The sequence below is a fragment of the Protopterus annectens genome, chromosome 7.part0 (genome assembly GCF_019279795.1).
Source record: "Protopterus annectens isolate FY-2018-M chromosome 7.part0, PAN1.0, whole genome shotgun sequence".
In the NCBI taxonomy this organism is placed as follows: domain Eukaryota; kingdom Metazoa; phylum Chordata; order Ceratodontiformes; family Protopteridae; genus Protopterus; species Protopterus annectens.
Window position 1 is genome coordinate 882,668,598 of NC_056739.1, and position 12,822 is coordinate 882,681,419.

At 38.9% G+C, this 12,822-nt stretch overlaps 1 protein-coding gene across 1 annotated transcript in view; it reads right to left on the bottom strand.

Moving 5' to 3' along the window:
• Nucleotides 1–12,822, bottom strand: part of LOC122806764 (sorting nexin-1-like) — a 1,692,021-nt gene that overhangs the window by 922,984 nt on the left and 756,215 nt on the right. Inside the window, exon 9 of the mRNA XM_044077461.1 lies at nucleotides 2,611–2,724. Coding sequence (XP_043933396.1) covers nucleotides 2,611–2,724 — 114 coding nt within the window. The remainder of the gene's footprint in view (nucleotides 1–2,610; nucleotides 2,725–12,822) is intronic.

The window sequence follows — 12,822 nt, forward strand, 5'->3', positions numbered from 1 at the left end:
CCTTCAATGCCTTCGCTATGCCTCTATCTTAACCTATCTCCAAATCCCTACTAACCAAACTCAAACAAACCTATAACAATATAGTCAGAGTCACCTGTAACCAACCATATAAATCACATCATTGCTTTGCCATTAAACTACAATGGATTAAATTCCCCCAGATCCTGCTCCTCTCCCAGCTGAAGCTCACACATTCCCTATTAAATAAACCCTTAGCTTGTCCCACTCTTTCTTCCACAGTAAGCCCTTACACTCCAGCTCGTTCACTTCATAGCTCTGACCAGAACCTTCTAGACATCTATAAGCCAAACAAAAATATTGGCAGACTCATAAGTAAAAAATCCATGACACTGCCAAAAGATTGAAAAAAGATCAACTTACAAAAGCAGTTTTGTTCCTAGGCACTTGACTCTGAAGAAGCCCACGGAATGATGGGTGAAAGCGCTCAGTATGTCTCTGATGTAATAAACAGCTGATGTATCTTTTGGCAGTGTTGTGGATTTTTTACTTATTAGTTGGTGATTTGGCTGTGGATATTGGCAGACTCCTCTATAAAAACTCAGTATCCCAAGCTTGGGATAGGCTTCCTCCTAACATCCATAGCATTAATAGTACCAGCTGCTTCAAAACTGAAGCCAAAAACTGCTTCCTGAACTTGAGATCCTTCCCTTGACATAATCCTCCTCAATTTCCATTTCCACTTCAATTTTACTTCTGCCTCTATTCTAATTTTCAAAATATGCTGATCATATTCTCTCCATTCTAGTATATCAAAAGTTCACTAGCTAATCCCAGAACATCTACCCTCTGTACATGACAACTAAAATTAGTTGTAAATTTTATGTATTTATTTTTTTTTTATAATTTGTTCATCTATTTTCCTAGTATGCAATATGTATGCCGGAGCTTTTCTCCTCGGGCCTCCACTGAAAACAGGCCACTCGGCTAAGTTGGACTAATCCAGTTAAATGTCAAATAAACTAAAAATAAAGTTAATTTTGTACACATCAATATTCTTTTAAATCGCAAAAAACTCATAGTCGAGGAAATGCAAGTAAAAAATTACTCAAAGAAAGGTCACCATCCCATATAAGGAAGAGGTCATCTACGATTATTCAAAAAAATGCTACATTTTTTAAAGAAGGGTTGTTGTTAGTATTAAGGATGAAATGTTTTCAGTTATACATTACAGTGCTGACGTATGCATTAGCCACAGGAGTTTCCATTGCTATGCCATTAAACAAGATTTACGAGAACTGAATAATTTTAAATATGGGTGAGTTTTCACTTGGTCCAATTAGTTTTCACCAATGGTGACAGCATTACTGAAACCTTAGGAAGGGATGATTCTTGCTGAAGGGTTAACACCCCTGCATTCTGGAAAACAGTTGGGAGAGAGTTTGTGCATAAAAATATGGGGCACATTTTAATTACTGTTTATAAGGTTGCAGTGAAAGGCATTGAGCTCATTTGATGTGGATGAAATCTTGAGGAGCCAGTGATTACGACCCTGATCTGTACCTGTGCAGTGCAAAGCTTATTTGCATGTCACAACTCTGTGTTATATTGAACACACACACACATTTGTCTGTATGACCCTTTAAAGAACTGCAAATATGGTCATAAAAACTGTATCACATATAACTGTATTGTATAAGTCTGTTTAATCTCAACAATTGTATTTTCTTGCGTCACATACCAAATGCGTTTTGTCAAAATTACATTTACTTATTTAAAATGTTTGTGGCATTTTTCTGTTCTGAGCTAAGACAAACATCACTTACAATCAGTGTTCTATACTGGTTAGTGAATTTAAATAATGTTAGCCATTACTCAAAGCAGCACTGCCCATTTTCCCTGAACCATTATGGCTGCTTGCACTGATTCAAACCCTATATTGCTGCTCTTTATTTCAACAACTGTTCCTAACATACTAATTTTAGCAGCTGTGTAGGATCTTGTAAATTGGATTACTTTAGCCTCTGAAATATGTCTGTTCACCATTGCAGCCCCAAGGAAAATATACAACATATCTTGTGCAGCAGTTACTGTATTTTATTTTCTAACTAGACTACTTAGGAAATGGCCAAAAAAGCCAGACATTTCATTACTCAGGCACTTGCAACTTGTGCATGGCAACATATTTCAATTCAATTTGCACCTAATTATGAACCACAGTATCTACTCTTTCACCGGTTTCAAAGCACACCACTATATTAGCATTCCCTGTACATCACAAAGTCATGGTGTGTGTGTGTGTGTGTGTGTGTGTGTGTGTGTGTGTGTGTGTGTGTGTGTGTGTGTGAAAAGAAATTAAAGTTCCAGTACTCCCTGTATGACTCTGTTCTTCTCAACTGAGCTCCAACATGCAAAAATAATGCCTTATTAATGTTGGAACTTAACTGTGATATAGTATTTCTCCTGTTCTGAAACATTCAATTTGTACTGCTGTCTCTCTGCATCATGCCTGTTGCAAATGCATTTTTAGTCAAAATTGGGAGAAAATGACTCTACTGTGATTTAAACAAAGGATGTCTACAAAGCAGCTAACTTCTAGAATTAGAGAATAGCAAATGAAAGATAAAAGCCTGTTACAGAGATGCTACTCACAATATCAGACTCATTCATCTTAATAGTCATTTTATTGACTGCTTCTGTTGCTCGATTTATCATCTTGAGGAAGCCTGCTCCACTAAGAGTTTGTGTGCTTACTGCTCGTGGTAACTGCATCAACAGAAAAAAAAAATCATAAGTATTAAAATGACAGCATTCAAACAAACCAAAATGTAATCATAATACACAGCTAAGCATGCACTCATAACACTATTTATAACTAGGAGAAACAGAACGATAAACCAACTATGAAATAGGAAAACAAAACGAACCAGGAGCCACCAAGATGAAAAAACAAATCCTTCAGTTTTGCACCAAACCACACACTATTACATCAAATGAAAAATAAAAAATACACCACAGTAATCCATAAGTGCTTTTGTTTAAACCCTGTTAAACTTCCTCAGTTTTAAAACCATGACATCACTTCCTTTTATACCATGTAAATTGCTTCATTAAAAACCTCAATCAATTATGCCCACTATCCTGCTTAATATAGCATAATGAACAACATTTTAGCTCTAAAAAATGCAAGTAACAGTAAAAACAAATGCCTACATGTAGTGTGCTTAATGAATAGCACTCTTATTAAAGGGACATTCAGAAAGTGTATGTTACCATTCATATGCTACCAATTATTAAAATCACAATTTAAAGATGAATAAATAGATAAATACTACATATATAAATAAAAATGTAAAAAATGTAAAAAAAAAACTTCAATAAATATATATATATATATATATATGTATAAATAAATGTTTATAAGAAACCATGTAGAAAAACAAACTAGTGTTTGTGTGTGTGTGTGTGTGTGTGTGTGTGTGTGTGTGTGTGTGTGTGTGTATATATATATATATATATATATATATATATATATAAATAAAATGTGTGTGTGTATATCTATGCATAGATTTTTTTCAGAATGTATGTGACTGATATTTATAAGATACATATAATACAGTATGCATCACACAATTTTATTTCTATGTAATGCCTTTAGTTTCAATACTGGGGTGACTGAGCTATGCTCATTTATTCTGGGCCACATATCTGATTGTGTTTTTATTTGCCACTTCAATTCTTTTAAGTTCTAAATACAGGCCCTAAGGTCGCCTATCCTCCATTTCCACATGGTCAATCACAATAAAAGAAAATTGGTGATCTTTATACTCACTAATATGTTTTGCTAGTGCATTATTCGATTTATTTTTCTTTATTGCATATTCATGCTCATATACTCTTTGGGCTATCTCTCTGTTTTCCCTATATAGAACATTGAGCATGAATTACATGTAGCTAAATATACAACAGCTTTAGATTTACAATTATATTTACTAAGTAAATGAAACTTCCTCTTCCTAACATGAAAAGATTCACCGGTTTTAATTTTGTGGCACCAATGACAAGAGCCACATTTAGTCATACCTATGTTAGCATGGGTGAGTGAATCATTTATACATTTTAAAATTTCCTTGAAACTTCTACCTTTCCTATAGACTATTTTAGGTTTTTCACTGATATGATTTCTACAGTGAGAATCCTCCATTAGGATAGCCCAATTATCGACTATTATGTCTCTAATTATATTATGTTCCTGAGAAAAGGTAAGCACTAAAGCTCTTAAAACACTGATTACATCATTATTTAAACTGACATTACTAGTATCAAATGAATTACTTTAATTGTGTATTATGCTTTGTTTATCTAAAATGGGTCTAAAATATCTATTCATTCTCTTGATGGTGACTTCTTGTATTAAATTGTCAACTAATACTTCTGGATAGCTCCTATTAAAAAAAAGTCACGTAAAAAATTACACTCTTCTTCGAATTGATCAAACTTTTTCACCATCCGGGCTGCTCTTACTAGTTGCCCTTTGGCAACTAACTTTTTCTGGTGCTCCGGATGGCAACTACTATAATGCAAGAAGCAACTGGAGTAGGACTCCTTTCTGTGGTGGACTGCTATATAAGCTTGGTTACTATTGTCTTTCATAAGATGTACATCCAGGTAATTCATGTATTCCATATTAATGTCCCATGTAAATTTTTAGAAAATCAGTGGTAGTCTTTATATATGTTAAAAATTCATTCAACATATCAAATGTACCATTCCAGATGATACTATCATAATCTTGGAATCTATGACACAATTTAATAAATGTTTTGTATTTACTGTTAAATACATGATTTCTCTCCCAGAAGACCATAACTAAATTCCCATAGGCCCTCCCACATGATGACCCCATAGCAATACCCTTTTTATGCAAAAAATATTTCTTATTAAAAGTTAGAAAATTATTACTTAATACTATTTCTAAAAGTTCCATAATTAGATTTACTAGGTCATGTGTTAAGTGATGATACATCAGCATTTCATTGACCCATTCTAGCCCTATAGTTTGCGGAACAACTGTGTATAAATCACATACATCTATAGTGACTAGAATATCATTGTAGTCAAACTCAACATCATTCATGTGCGCCAAAAAAGTCCAGGAATCTTTGCAAATTTGTATTACTTTTCCAAGGATCTTCTTTAATTCATAATGTATATATTTTGCACATGCTGAAGTGATTGAGTCGTTACCATCAACTAATCGATGCATTGGGGGGGGGGGGGGTCATCTATGCTTTTATGAATTTTGGGGGTGCCAAAAAAAAAAATGGAATTCTGGGGTTGTGATATTAAGATAATTATATAAATCTACATTCATTTTTCTAAAAAAATATCATTTATTTGTCCATAAATCTTTCTATAAGCACTATTCAACTCATTCAGTGACTATAACTAAACTAGTTGCCATTAATACAATATCCAACAGCATGTTCGGTACCGGAGTCAATATTATGACAGAACTTTATGCCTGTATCATGCTTCAAAATCTCCTACACAGATTAAAAAGGCAGATTTGGATTTGATCTAAACCACGCCATTAATAATGAATTACTCATCAAAACAGCCTGGTTGCAGTTTCTGCAGCTAGTCTTCAAAATTTATAAGCTTACTATGACTTTCATCCCAGTCAACTATTCATAACCATCATCTTTCTGATGAACAATGAATGGATAAATAAACTAATAACCAAAAGCATTATACAGACATCACTGACAGCCTTACCAGATACATAGCAACAGTTATATCAGACAAGAAGTTGAGAAAAATGCATCTGATGCAAATGAAACATCCCAAAGTTGGGATAAAGACTACCTGCTTTGCCTAATTTACCTTACTTGTCTACCTTATTACATTCTTTTTTCCTTACTAGATTTTTCAAGTAATAGAAACCCATGCCTGCTCTGAATTCCTGAGTTTAATCACCATTTTAATTCTATCACTCCATCATTCTTTGTGGCTGCTTTGAACATTTACAAACTCTTCTTGGAAATAAATCACATTATCTTTTGCTTTAGGATATCCACCATGACTTTTCAGATTATTGATAAAACTTTGTGGAAAGTACCATTGTGTAAAAGTTTGCCAATCTTTTCACTGCTGCCATATTCATAACGTGGAATCTTTTACAAAAGATAGCCCATTGTCTGGCCAGTATACTAAAGCCTTTACATCCTCCTAGTGTCATGTCAGGCATATGCTCTCCGTGTAGGAGTAGGTCATAAAGTAGATGTACGTATGCTCCATACACAGAACTCAAGTGCCCCAGGAGAACTACAGAAACTCCAGTAAGCAGAAGAACATGTACATCCAGGAGGAAAAAGAAACATAAGAGAAAGTCAAAGACCCCTTGACTAGCAAAGAGTTCCCAATAGACGACAGAAAATGAGGTAGAAGGGAGGGAAAGAATATTGCTAAAGTGCAGAGAAGGACCTCTACTGTTGTGGTACGATTTTACACAACTGCACTATGTCCTTCCTTATCACAGTTGCAGTATTCATAATGTGTAAGATTACCAAAGCTACTGAAAAGGATGGGAGGAGGAAGGCACAGAGGAGCCCTCCACAAACGCATTAAGGATAGCCTTGGAACATCCTGTTCTGGAAATGACAACCAACTTATAATGTTTAGTAAAAGTGTGGACAGAGGACCAAGCTGCAGCTTCAAGGATGGATCTAGTATCCATACCCTTGAAGAAAGCTCCAGAAGAGGTCACTAGCCTCATTGAATGAGCTCCAAATGAAGCAGAAAGCTGTTTTCCACGAAAAGAATAAAAAAGAAATGGCCTTAGAAATTCAGGAGGAGGTGGTTTGCTTAGAAACCACAAAACCCAATGTCATGGTATGAAAAGAAACAAAAGGCTGATCAGATTTGCATGTAGCCTTTGTTTTATTCAAATAATACCTCAGCTGTCTGTGTAGACATGAGGGGTGAAGAACCTTCTAACTAGCAGATTGCAGACACGGAAAAAAGAAAGGAAGTTGAATAGACTAAGAGACAACTCATGGACCACCTTTGGCATAAAAGGAGAATTAGCATGCAAAGACATCACATCCTTATGAAAAATCAAAAAGTGAGGAATCATCCTCAGAGCATTTAGTTCAGAAAGGCTCTTGGCTGAGCTAAAGGCAACCAACAAAACAGTCTTCCAGGTGCAGTGCTGCAAAGAGGAGGAGGCAGGCCCCAAAGGAGCCACACGCTCCAGGGATTTAAACCTTGTCATCACAATGAACAAAACATGCTGGAGGGATAGGTTCCTGACCCAGAGACTCCCCAGACTCTGGAACAGACTGCCCATACATGTCAAGCAGAGTTCCTCTTTGGCCCTCTTCAAAAGGAACCTTGACGACTGGAGGGGAAACAGGAAATTCATCCCGGGGATCATGTCAGTCACCCTGCTAGACAGCGGTCCAGGGAAGTAAATATTGTGGGAAGAAATAGCCAGGGAATTGTCATGGCTAGGCTTGTAAAGGCCCCCTTGGACGGATAGCCTGATACCAACCTACGAGTCAGCTTTGCAAGAACAAAAGTAAGGTCCCAAGAAGGGGTTAAGTTTTCTTGTGAGCCCGACTTACAGGACATCTTTTAGTTTCACCTCAAAATGACAGGCCAGTGCTGGATTCAAAGGGAAACTAGCAGAGACTGCTGACAAATAAGCTTTAACAGAAGGGTATGTTAATCCAGTAAGAAAGGACCAAAGAAAACCCCCAGTGAGACATGATCTTGGTGATGCTTGAGACACCAAAGAGAAAACCTCTACCATTTAGCTATATAAGATTTTTCTGGTAGTGTGTTTCCTGGCCTCTTGCAGAACTCTAAGCACATCCTCAGAAAAACGGTGTCCAAGTGGGATCACAATTCTATCACCCAAAGTGTCAACTAAAGAGTGGACTAGTGATGGTGAATAAGATCCCTTGTGCGAGATCATCCATTTAGTTAGGTAACTTGTAATGATAGCTGTTGGCCAAGTGAAAAGGGGAAACCAGTGCTGTGTGGGTCAAAAGGGAGTCACCAGCAAGATTCTTGGGGAGACGTTCATGACATTGTGCAGGACCATAGGAAGGGGAGGGTAAGCATATACGAACATTCTCTTCCAAAAAAATGACATGGCATCCACCTTCAAAGTCAGAGGACTTGGGACTCTGGAACTGAAGCGAGGAAGTTGCCTGTTCAGAGGGGAGACAAAAAGATGCACTTCAGGAATAACTCACCAATTCTATGCCCAGAAACACCTCTCTGTGAAGGATCCCATTCGTAAGATTGTGTAGCGGACCTGCTCATGGAGTCTGCAATAAAGTTGCATTCTGAAGGGATGTACACTGCCTGAAGGGTTACCTGATGGCTGATATCCAAATCTTAGGTCTTAAAGGTTAGTCTACAAAGATAAGACCTTGTGCCTCTGTTTGTTGATATACCACGACTGTGATGTTGTCTTGTAAAGGCCTTTATAGGGCCTGGAAACGAATGAGAATAAAAGGCCTGAAATGCAAGAATGAGTATCTTAATTTCTTTTACTTCGATGTGGTCTGACCTCTGATGAAGGGGCCATAGACCCTGAATCTTCAGATTGTTTTGAAGAGGCTCTCCATCCAAGACTATAAACATCTGTGAAGAGCTCGAGTACGGGTAGGAGTCTGAAAAGGCAGTCCTGGATTGAGGAAGATCTGCTGAATCCACCAGTGAGACTAGAGTTTAAGACAAGGAAATAACCAAACTGCAAACTCCAGGCTGGAGCCAAACCGACTTTACGTACCACTTAAGTTTCTTCATCCAAAGCTTGGCAAAGGGGAGATGCTATGAACCCCAGGACTCTGAGAAATTCCCTTGCAGGAATAAGAGTAAGGGGAAGTAGACTCAACAACTCAGAAAAATGTGGTCTTGAGGAGTTGTCGGACAACCCAAAAAATGTGATCCTGAGACTGCTCAGAGGTGCCCTACGTCTGGCACACAAGGCCATCTCAGACCCAGCCTTGATGGATTTGCTGCATATTCATAACTCAAACTCCACTCACACAAACCACACGCAAAGACTCAACCTGGTCTGTGACATTAAAATAACTTGCTGGCGGGATACAGTTATGTTCTAAAGACTCCCCCATCTGTGGAATAGACTCCCTCTCCATGGCAAGCAGAGTACCTCACTAGCCCTCTAAGAGGAACCTGGATGACTGGATGGGAAACAGAAAATACACCCCTGATATCCAACCTATGTCTCTGCTGAACAAGGGAAACAGGTTCTGACTTTGTGGGAACATGGGGCAAAATTCTTGGCTAGGCTTATAAGGGCTTCCAGGCCAATAGCCTAGTATTGTCCTATGAACTATGTGAAATAAGACTAGACTTCTTGAGATTAAAGATTACTCTCAGTCTGTGCAGAAGCATGGTAAAGTACAGATCCTGCAAAAGCCTGGACTGAGGAAGCCTGAAGAAGCAAGTTGTCCACACATGGGAATATCTGGATTCCCTGAAGCCTGCAAAAGACTATTACAGGGACCAGCTGTTTGGAGAACCCCTTTGGAGCAGCAGAAAGGCCAAAGGGCAAAGCAGAGAACTGAAAAGGAGATAAACAAAGAAATGTAAACTCTTCATGAAGTGACAGTGAATGGGAATAGGAAAATGGGCATCCTTTTGGACCAGGGACACCACAAAAGCTTGTGGAAGCAAGAGGGAAACAGTCTGGAGGGAAAGCACCCAGAAGAAAGGAATCTTCAGAAATGTATTTTGAAAGGAGAGTTCTAGGATCCGTCTTTTTTGGGAACCAAAAACATTAACAAGTAAAACCCTGTTCTTCTTTGGGATTCTGGTAAGGGTTGAATGGTGCCCAATCCAGTAAATCCTGCAGAATCACAGAAGAATGAGGACGTTGGTTTGGAGGAGGCTGAGGAAGACCTGAGAAGGGGGTAAGGGATTTCCATATCATAAAATAACTGTGATGTCTAATGGACAGAACCCAGGAGTCTGAAGTAATCTGTTGCCAGACAGAGAAACCCTGAGAGACGGGAACCTGGCTGATGGGAAGAGGAGAAAGTACGTGTGAAGATAGGTGAAGGCTGCCAGACTAGCTAGATAGAATTTTGTAGATAATTCTGTCATTTGTAAATATTAATGTAAGCCACAGGCTTGTTCTCTTAAATGTGAAAAGACTACTGGATGTTGAACTGCAAAAAAAATAAATAAATGTAACTGTGCACTCTGCTGTAAGAAAACTGATAAGTCAAGCATTGTGAAATTCTTTGATCTAAAACTTGCCAAGATGTCTACAGGGAGGCAATTCTGCCTATTGTTTTTGAGGCCAGAGTTAATGTCTAGAATTTACATGTATAATTTATTTTATTGCTCTGGACTCCTGACCAGCTGCAAGATCAAAACGGCTATTAATGGCCGAGTTTCTGTTGGCCTGGGAATCAGGAAGAAATTATGTAATCTGAAATGAATCAGTGGTACTGTGTTACCAATTTAAGGACAAAGAATGAGAGCATTTGACTTGAGAACATCCAATTCACCAGCACTCTGCCAGTGTTCTATATGCAAGTTTATTTTAGAACTGTGTTTTCTCTTAGATATAGCTAAGAACTAGGAATATTAGATTAGTTTTTTTTTCTGAATTGATGTCAGACCTTTTCTACTGTATTATTTTAAGTATTTCTCTGTGAACTCTGAACTCTTGACTAGCACTGTGTAGTAAGACGTACTCTGTCTTGGTTTTTTACTATTTATTAAATATTTTTAAACCTTTCAACTGCGGCTGTTTTGTGTAGAAATAATTTAAGCTCTAGAGTACATTGCATGTATATAGTGATGCTGGCCAAGCCACTCCAATAAGCCTCGACTGTTCAGTTATTACTGTGCAATATTATTATCCAACTGGTAAGTGCAACTGGACACCCTTTAAGGGCTTTTTTAGTAGCTGATAAATATTAGTGGGTGGTGGCAAGTGGTACTACCATACAGTCTGGGTAAATGGGCACAGCTGGAGAAGTTGTGCCAGCCTTCCCCAGGAGTGTCTGTGTGGTTGTATACAACTCTCATCTCAAAGTGTGTGTGTGTCAGTTATGTGGGCAGGGACATAAAGCACTGGTTGGATGGAGAGGGTGCTGGAGGTTTTAGCTTGCCCACTAGGTTGAAATCTGAACCCTATAGTTGTGCCAGTGGGGAGTCTTATTGGGGTATGGAGAGAAAGGGAGAAGCCAGCCCCAGACTGACTGTGATCTATGTATTCTCTTAAGGGAAACTGTGCTCTACTGTGTGTGTATTTACTATCCTTTCCATATATGGACACCCCTCACTGGTGTTAGTGGTAAGGATAGAGGCTCCTTGACTGCTGGGCCAGTGTACGGGCATCACAGTATGTCACATGGAGGCAAAGTTATCTTGAAAAGGGGGATTTTCAGTTTTAGAAGTCTGGGTGGGTTTATCAGAGAATACATACTTAGGACCCCTCTTTCCCATGGAAGGCTGGCGAGGTTGTCTATGCATAAAAGGCAGACTTAGGAGAACAGTTTCCCTGAAATTTAGGTATGGGAGAAACAAAGATTTCTTTGAGTTACTGAAGCATTACGGAGTTTGACCTAAATATCAGATAAAGTCTGGAGGCAAAGCCAAGAGTACCTCCTCATAACTGAACCTGAAACAGCAGCTCTAGAGGATGCTTTGGCTGTATCATAACTACATTTGAAGTGACAAGCAACCCAAGAACTGGAAATCAATGAAGAGAAAGCAGCGGTCTTACCTTCAGGAAGGTCAGACAAAACTCTCCCAAGTTGTGAAAAAAGGACCAAAACAAACCTAGTCATACCTGCTTGTAATTAACGGCCCTGTAAGCCAAAATGGAAGATCTGTACCCTTTTCCCAAGCCTCTCCATAACATGTCTATCAGTAGGAAAAAAAGCTTGGAAGAAGGCAAAAGCTTGAATGGCTTGTCAGCATTAAGGGAGACCAAACCAGGGTCTGGAGGAGGACACCTGTAGAGGTACTTAAAGGCTTTAAGAACTTTATAAAAACTGTGAAGCTCCACGGGGGCTGGAGGTGAGAATCAGGAGCCAGAGGCAGGTGCAAATGTATACAAGGTATCCAACACAGGGGAACAAGCAGAAGGTTTAGGAGAGTCTATCAGCAATAGCTCATAATACCTCTTTGAATACGAGATTTGTCAGCCATTCCACTTAAAAATGCTCCATCTTGCCAAAGGACAATTCCTCAAAGTGAAAGTCAGACTCAACTAACCCTCTTCACTGAGCTATAGTACAAAGGAGAGGTAATTTGTGAGGAGTTAGCCAATAATTCATCTGCTGAATCCACCACCTCATCTGAAGAATCAGACTACCTAGTATTTTTGGCTACAGTATAGGACTAAGGAGAAGCAGGATTAAAAAAAAACCCTGAGGTGGTCTTAAGGCCATCAGAGTACTAAAAGCCCTGGGTAAAATCCTGCCACTCCCTCTGAGAAGGCTTAGCAACAGTAGGAATGTGCTTAGTTTTCTGCTTCTTTAGTGGGATGTCAGTTTTGACCAACCTATGAGGCTCTTAGCCATGCCTAGGCTCAAAGGCACCAGGGACCTCTTCCTTAACCAGAATCTGGGGAATACCCCTAGACCCTTTCCTTTTGGAAATGATCAGCCGTGGTTCCCCCTCAATGTCCATGGCAGACATCTGCATTGTCTCAGAGGACATGGGAGAAGCTGCTTCCATGCTGGCCTCCAAAAGGGTTGTGGCAGAAGAAACTGGTGCTGGCCCGGGACGGTCTTCAAGGATTTATCTCAGCTCGAATGAGATGTCTGGCACAGGCTGGACAGCAGCTGATTCAGACCAAGA